This window comes from Culex quinquefasciatus, chromosome 2 (assembly GCF_015732765.1).
Source record: "Culex quinquefasciatus strain JHB chromosome 2, VPISU_Cqui_1.0_pri_paternal, whole genome shotgun sequence".
In the NCBI taxonomy this organism is placed as follows: domain Eukaryota; kingdom Metazoa; phylum Arthropoda; class Insecta; order Diptera; family Culicidae; genus Culex; species Culex quinquefasciatus.
Window position 1 is genome coordinate 222,153,336 of NC_051862.1, and position 8,822 is coordinate 222,162,157.

General features: G+C 39.5%; 1 protein-coding gene across 1 annotated transcript; it reads left to right on the forward strand.

The window, feature by feature from the left end:
• Positions 1-8,492, forward strand: LOC6049490 (transmembrane protein 87A). Its single transcript, XM_038257575.1, has 7 exons — positions 1-237; positions 478-538; positions 599-696; positions 751-1,376; positions 1,433-1,826; positions 1,880-1,967; positions 8,132-8,492. The coding sequence occupies exons 1-7, from the start codon at positions 142-144 to the stop codon at positions 8,353-8,355; spliced, it is 1,587 nt and encodes a 528-aa protein (XP_038113503.1). The 5' UTR covers positions 1-141; the 3' UTR covers positions 8,356-8,492.
• The last annotated feature ends 330 nt before the right edge of the window (positions 8,493-8,822 follow it).

Here is an 8,822-nt window from a genome sequence, read left to right on the forward strand (position 1 = left end):
CGAATGTTTGGCCAGCTGTCAAAATCGAGTGAAAAAGTGGTGTTTCAAAACGAGAAAAGGGACCGAGGCTCGGCAGATGTGGGACGATTTTCGGACGACGGCCACAAATCGGTAATTTTTTATTCGAGGTAACGCGGAACCATGAAGCTGCTGCTGCTGGCCAGTTGTTGGGCGTCCCTGGTCGGCCTGCTGGTGGCCTTCCCCGAGCAGGGCAAGTGGGACTTTACGCTGTCGACGGTGAGTGCGAGATTTTTTTTCGTCTTGTCTCTTTCTGGGACGGCGGCGGCTACGTCTGCAAGTTTTTTTTTCAGTTTTTGCGAAGGGAAAAAACATTGTAGAATTAGTAGGCTGCCGCTGCTTAGCAGCGGGCCGGCTGAGTAATCACGGCTTGCTGTGTGAGTGTTTTGGTGTTGTGATTCAGCGACGACGCGCGCCGGCTTAACTTTTTAATGAGGTTTTGTTTGTTTTTGATTGCAGGATGGTCGATACATGCCGATTCCGAAGTCGGTCTACGCCGGATTTCGGATTTACACGCAGAGTAAGGGGGTGGGATGGGGTATCAGTAGTTATAAATATTAATGTCTTCATCTCTTTTTAGTAAGCTGCTCTCCGTTAGATTCTCAGAAGCCAACAGTTCCGTTGCAAATCTCCTGGATGTTGCTGGAACTAAAATGTTGGGAAGAATACGTCCGGAACGTAAGATTTTCAGAATTTCTGACCATTTCACTAGCTAATTGTTTTTTTTTTCAGTCGGGCAACCCGCAGTACGACGAGTTCTTCTCGACGCCGAACCACTCCAAGGTGACGTCGGATCCGATCACGGAATCGTGTACCTCCGGTGGCCACATCAGCCTACCCGAGCTGAAGCTTAAGGAGGCCGTGGTGGTTCCGGACGAGAAAGCCCCGTCTCCGGCCAAAACGCGCCGTGAGGTGGGCCAGTCGGAACCGCACTCGATCTTCACCATCCCCAAGGACGGGCTGTACATCTTCATCCTGCGGATCGAGTCCAAAGAGGACTACCAGGCGAACGTGCACGTCGAGATGAAGGGCCCGAACGGGTTCCTGTCGGCCGTCGATTGGCCGCTGCTGCCGTTCTACGGCGCCATGTGTGGAGTTTACGTCATCCTCGGCATCATCTGGCTGACGGTTTCGTTCCTGCAGTGGCGCGACCTTCTCCGGATTCAGTTCTGGATCGGCGGCGTCATCCTGCTGGGGATGCTCGAGAAGGCCGTGTTTTACGGCGAGTACCAGAGCGTCAACTCGACGGGAATCCCCGTCAAGGGGATGGTCCTGTTCGCGGAGTGGGTCTCCTGCGGCAAGCGAACCCTCGCCCGGATGTTGGTTATCATCGTGTCGCTGGGCTTTGGAATCGTCAAGTAAGTATCAAAAAACCCTCCATCAATCCATCTCTAACAAACCCCCTTCCCCAAAGGCCCCGCCTCGGCCCGATGCTGCACCGCGTCGTCGGCACCGGCGTCCTCTACCTGGTCCTCGCCTGCGTCGAGAGCTTCCTCCGGATAATGCACACCAAAAACGACCAACTCCTAGTCGCTAGCATCCCGCTCGCAGTCCTGGACTCCGCCATCTGCTGGTGGATCTTCACCTCGCTCGTCCAGACCACGCGCACGCTCCGGTTGCGACGGAACATGGTCAAACTCTCGCTCTACCGACACTTTACCAACACGCTCATCTTTGCCGTGCTGGCGTCGGTCGTGTTTATGCTGTACTCGATCAAGACGCACCGCTTCGCGGACTGCCTGACCGACTGGAAGGAGCTGTGGGTGGACGACGCCTTCTGGCACGTGCTGTTCTCGACGCTGCTGCTGGTAAGAATGGTCAAAGTTAAAGGAAATCTGACTGCTAATCTCTGCTTATTCAGGTGATTATGATTCTGTGGCGCCCGACGAACAACAACCAGCGGTACGCGTTCACTCCGCTGCTGGATAATCCGGAGGACGAGGATGATGGTGAGTATGAGTAAAAAGCTACGCACACCCTATACCTGTTGTACTTCGAACTTGGCTCCTCTAAGATGCGTTGAAACAGACATTTCGTGGCGTGTTTACTGTCACGAGAGGCAAATTTGAGAGAGTCAACCAAGTCGCGCATCAAATGTGCCAACTGTGGAGGTAACCATACCAGCAACTAATGTGGGTGCGTTTCATCAAAGTTGTACACTGTAAAGTAGGAAACGACGGCAATTAAGGTGAAGCCGTTGATCATTTTCGAAGAAAATTGATCATCACGCGACGCAAAATTTTTATCTCTGAACGAAAAATCATGACAATGATGGAAGTCTTCACGTTAAGTCGAAAAATTGGGAAAAAGTCGATAATGAAGTCTATTGTTGCAGTTTATGCTTTTTCCTACGATTTGTTCCTTTAGGAAAAGTGTCATTTCTACCACTCGAATCCGGTGTAAATACGCCACTTTTGGTACCCTAACATGTATAGGTCTTCGCTAGGGTTAGTGAAATTTCATGATTTCGCGGATAGCGTGAAATCCGCGAAATTTGGCTTTTTCCGCGAAATCCCGTGAAATTTTATGTTTTTGTGAAACTGCTACGATTTTTCTCAAAATATATTATCAAACGGAAAGGGATGAAAATAATCATAAGAACTAGAGTAGAATTAAGCAATTGCATGTTCAATTAATAATAAAGGGTTATTGAATTTTGACGATTTCGCGGACGATGTAAAATTCTTGAAATTTATCAATTTTCAGAATTTTTTTTCAAATGAAATCGTGATAAATATTACTACTACAGAGGTTATTTACACAGTAAAAAATAATGTAAATTTGGAAGCTGTAATTTTGGAAGGTTGAATATGACCTCTTTTATGATGTAATTTTACCTCAATTTAGACAGAAAAAGTGATATTACACCAGAAAAGTGGTAAAATTACACATTTCCAGAGGTAAAATTACACCTTTTTTTCTGACATAAAAGATGTACCCCTTCCCAGATGTAATATTACAATGATTTTTTTTCTGTGTAGGTAATTTCAATTGATTAGCTTACTTTGAACTATTTGAAGAATTATTTAGATTTTTAAGTTTTTTTGAAACTACCTAAATTTAGTATTGTTTTCATTCGCTGTAGTAAAACTGTTACTACTATTTTTTTTAATGTATAATTTCAAAATCCACAGCACTTAAAATTTTCAGAGTTATTTTAACATTTTTCACGTTCCGCGAAATTTGCGTGAAATTTGGTGTTTTGAAATAGAGGTCCCCGTAAAATTTGCTATTTCCGAGCGTGAAAAATCACTAAGCCTTGTCATCGCTAAAATTTTCAAGTTATCGCAGTGTATTTTTTTTTTGCCGATTTCGTCATTTTCCCTTTTTTCGCGTGGCGCATCGAAAAACCCAGTTTTTATTTTCAAAAAATCGTATCTCACAGTTGTAGGAAATCCAATTCGAAGGATGCAAGAAGATTAAACAGGGTGGCCACTCAAGTCGGGAAATCGGGAAAGTCAGGTATTCGCCAAAATCCGCCAAAAATCGGGAAAAAGTCTGGAATTTGTGATTAAGATAAGCATAAGCATAAGCATAGGTGCCCACCCGCAGTTGCTACTCCGTTATTTACCAGGACCTCCAGAAGTTACATCCACGAGCCGTGGAAGATAAGTGGGTGCTATCTTTCCTCGCTTCGCAACTTCTCAAAGGCCCCTATCATGCTGATCAATACCGGCGCCGGCCACGACCAGTGGTAGAGTCACGGGGAAGTGGATGGGAATGTTAGTCCGATACTTGAGTGATAGAGACCGCCCAATCGACTGCTTCTCCGACAAAGTATCACATGAGTTTTGAGGGGGTTAGTAGATTGGTATGAGGTCAGGATTCACGAGTGGCAGTGATGTGACCATGAGCATTTTGTTTATCGGTTGAAAATTTTAAATCTTAGGCAGCCGGCTGCGGAAAGATAAATAGTTTTTTTTAATCGAACGCGTGCCAACCGAGCAGAAGTGCTATGGGCTGGACTTATCAGTATATTTTAATGTTTATATGATAACGCGAGTAAATATCAAAAACAGTAATAAAAGACGCTTTACTCTTGAAAAAATGGATAGTTTGATGAGTTAATACTAAAACTGCTAGTTGGAATAAACTATTACGATCAACAAATTTTAACGAAAAAATCCGATGAATCAATCTACCGGCACAGTTGACAAACAAACGAACGACAGAAAAATAATCAAGATTGTTGCAAATCGAACTGAATCCGCTAAAGCAGAACAAAGCATTATGCCTAAGTAATTATTGAACAATGCACCATATAACCGACGATTATGTGTCTATTTGGTATGATTTGTCGACCGATTTTTAGATTTTACGCGGCTTAAATATGAAAATAAAGTACAAATAAGCTCAGCCACACTCTCATACACACATAAACCATAGACATTTTAGACTGTACCACTAGGGCTGGTGCATACACCACATGGGGGAAGTAGGTGAGAGGTCTGACGAAAAAGCACGCTCCATACAAAAAGTTGAAATTTTGTTTGAAGAAAAAGCCACGTTGGCGTGGGGGATGTTGAAAATTTCAAATTTGAAGGCCGCGTGGTTTATGAACGAACCCCTAATGCAGCTTAAATCTTTAATCATTAATTCTGAAATTATTCTTGCAAACATGTCAACATGCACAGATCAAAATTGAAATGAGCCCAAACTTCAACAAATCAAAACTCCAAAACAACCGCGTACCCAAAATTAGGTTAAATTTTCAGTAATGTTAGCAAATTTATAATTCAGGACAAGCGTGCATATCGTCAAAATTCACCACCTCGTTCACCACTCAGTGGATGGAACTCACATGTTTAAACAGTCTTCACCCGCAAGTGGCTCTCACTCATCATTCATTCCTCCTCACACACACCAACATACTTGAGAAGCTAACAAGAAACGCGCTCACCCGGGTTCTTGAAGACTCCTAAGACCGCTCGTCGCTCCGCATCCGCCTCCGCAGCACCAAAGTGGGGTGTAACCAGCCTGATGGCAAGATTGTCAAATTGTATGTATGGGCCGCGATACTCACATTGGTTGGACCGTGGACCCCGCTATTTGGTCGCTTTACCCCTCTGACGCTAAATATAGGGTAAAAGAGCCAACAAATGTGCAATTGAAAAAAAGTTTTTTTTTTGTGAAAAAATATTTCAAATTGTGTTTTTGATGAATAATTTTTAATATGTTTTGTCGAAAAATAAATAACTAGAACAAATAAAATATTATCCAGCCTTTTGAGGACGAAATCAATCGTTCACATTTTTTAAATGTTAACTTTATTAACATATTTTAGTGTTAAATGAGGTTAAATGTCAATATTCCAAGAAGATAATGTACAGCTTGTGACGATAAACTACCTTTCCTTTACTTAGAAATCGTATCCAGAAGGAAAACGATCACCAGCTATGGGGTTCTGAACTCCCATTTGCGAGGCGGAAGCCTTACCGCATGGCTCGGTCTTAACAAAAAAAATAACTAAACAATAAATAACAATTTCAAATTACAAACCTAAATATTAAATAAACTTATTTTCAAATTTACTTATAAATGGCCTGTATACCCTATTTTGTGCAACCAGTTTATGGAGCATTCACCCTATATGGACTGTCAAAAGTGAGGTTCACTTTTTGACAAGCTTGCCACCAGTCCGGGTGTAACCGACCACACCACCCCACCTGTCGCCGACCTCACGGTTTGTAGACGTCTGGAATTTGTGATTTGTTGTCAAAAACTGGGGTAAAGTTGGGAATCAAAAGCATACTAAGGTGAAAATTATTTTTTATCTCTGGAAATATTTTGTAATATTTCGTACAATTTATAAATTAAATACGCTCAATTTAATTCTTTATTATTTTACCTTGAATTCAAGATCACTATTTCAATCTGTTTGAGAAAGAAAATGATATTTAAAACATTTAAAATGCATTTGACTCAGATTTTTTTTATGATTAAAATGATTTTCAATATTTTTGCTAGAGGTCGGTGTGGATTAATCTTACCGCGCGGACTAACAATCAAGAGGTCGCCGGATCGAGTTTTTAGGTGTCAATAAAGCTTGATTTTCAGTTATCGGAAAACTTTATATTGAATAAAATTCAATCGTTGTTCGTTTTGAATGAAAAACAAAACTGTTTTAAGTAAAAAAACGAAATTGCTAAAAAATAAATCGAAGAAATTTTGATTTAAGTTATTGCAAGCATTTTTAAATCATTTCAATATAAATAATTTGTTAGACTAAAATCTTATCTAACTGAATTTTTCATTGAATAAAATTAAAATAGTTCAATACTGACAGTTAGATACATCATCATTGATTCAACAATTTAATATCTAAATTTACAAAATTGAAAAAGGGAATTTGGTAAAAACATTTTTTAAACGAATTCCTAGATATTTTTCTAAATTCTTTGAATTCAGCTATAAGTTTTGAAGCGTTCTTTGTTTTATATTAAAATAAAATCAAAAAACTTTTTTTCGTTTCCAGTTGAAACGAACTCAACGTTTGCCAGTTTTAAAAACATTGAACATTTTAATTATAAGTATTTTTTAAAAAGCTTTCGGTTATTTTTCAAAGACTTATTGTTTATGTTTCTACTCTGAATCAAAATAATAAAAACTAAGTTTCTGTTTTTATGATAATTGTTAATTTTTTGTTAAAATTCATTAAGATTTTTGTGACGTTTTATAAAGGGTTTTTTGTTTGAAATCATTCTTAAGTTAAGAAATGTCTATCATTTGCGTTGCTGGAAAAGTCGGGAAAAAGTCGGGAATTTTAAAATGGGATTTGAGTGATCACCCTGAAGAGAAAACAAGATGATTCCGATGAGTTATTAGCAATGCTATGAAAAGAAATCAGCTTACATACTTGAAAAGAAAGTATAGGGGAAAGTGGGGCAAGTGTAACAAGCTAAGGAAATCCTCGTTAAAACCCATTAAAACGTTAAAACATCTGTCGGATTTTTTAATAATCATCTTATTTCAGGTCTTGACTAAGACTTTGACAGAACAAATTTTGAAAAAATCCTGTTTTTCAATGTTAAAAATTGATTTTAAAATTTCTGATTTTCCGTACGTTCTACTCAACTAGTGGGGCAAGACGAACAACCCGTTGGGGCAAGAGGAACGATGCATGAAACAACATGTTAATTTGCTAACAAGTGAACTGCTATCACTTTGAAACATCAGATTAGAATGTATTTAAAACGTTTCTTTCACTTTTAGGTTTAATAATAATATTTTACTAAAAATTTGATCGTTTTTACGAAAACAAATTATTGCTTAGATGATAAATAGTAAATTTTCATAGTATCACTTTATTTTGTAGGAACTTTTTTTTTAACATTTGTTTATCAGTTTTAAGAACTTTTTTGTATTTATTTCCCAATAAAATATGTTGTTGCAGAAATTCGTATTTTTTCCATACTAAAAATCCATATGGTACACTTGCCCCACCTGAACAAGATTTCTAAAAGCTCTCAACAAAAAAAAGAACCAAAAGTTAAATCATACTTTCTAATAGGTGCAAATCATTGGTTGGAACACTACTGATCTAGGAAAAATAGGATTTTGATAAAATGAGCCTTAAAACGAGCCGTAAGCCTTATTTTGTACTTTCCAAATATTATAAGAAAACAAAGGTTTTTAAAAAACTTCATTAAATCTTATGCTCCGTGGCGTTTACGTCGTTTTGGCGGTTACGTGGTAGTAGAATTAGTTAATTGCACTGCTAGCAACAATTCCTCATACTGGAAATAATCAAAATTGTAAAAATTACGGCCGTACGAGCGATTGTTCCTCTTGCCCCATATGGTCGTCTTGCCCCACCTTCCCCTATAAGGAAAATAATTTTTAACAAAAATAAATCACCAAAAATCGGGATCAACTCGGAGCATTTCGCACCCTTCGACAAAGTTGTATGGAATTGAAGTTCCTACAAAAATCTTACATTTGGAAAATTTTGTGAATTTTTTGCAAATTTTCTCATACAAACATCTTCGATCAATAAACCATTAATGAATTGGCTCAAAATCGGCACAGTTACATATTTTTGCCTGGATTGTCAGTGAAAAAAATAAAATAAATTAAAACAATGTTTTTAATTATTCCTTGCTTTTTTTTCCAGACGAGGAGGAACAATTTGTGTCGGACGCGTACGGCGTCAAGATGCGCGGCGCTCGCAGCGCCTCCCCCAAGCCTAACTCGGCCAAGAGTCCCACCACCGAGGAGGACGACCTGAAGTGGGTCGAGGACAACATCCCGGCGGCGATTGCGGACGCGGCCCTGCCGGTGCTCGACTCGGACGAGGAAATCGTCAACACCAAGTTCGAGGTGTCCAAGATGCAATAAACAAAAAACATTTAGGTGGGGAGGGTTGGGGACAAAGTTGGACCGAAATGCTTTCTTTCTTTTTTTTGCGGAAGAAAAAAATGGTTTAGATATTTTGGTTTTTACAGCAAAAGATAAAAATCCGGACAAGAAAACAACAATAGACGAGAAGAGTCAGGCGCTAGTCAGTACCAGCAGGAAGTAGAAGAAGCAGGTTCGATTTTGATTTGACACCACTTCCATCCGAATTATTTCGATTACACTAAAACCCCCGATTACGCTCAGGCGTTACGCTTTGTATTTTGTCGATTTCTCTGAAACGACGCAACATTTTTGCAATCTTTTTAAAGCAATTTATACGTCTTGTGCAGATCTACAAATTGATTTCAATAGATTGTAGAAACATTACACTGTTTTCGATTAATCAACCTAACAAAAAGCGTAACGCCTGAGCGTAATCGGGGGTTTTAGTGTATCCACAATTCCGC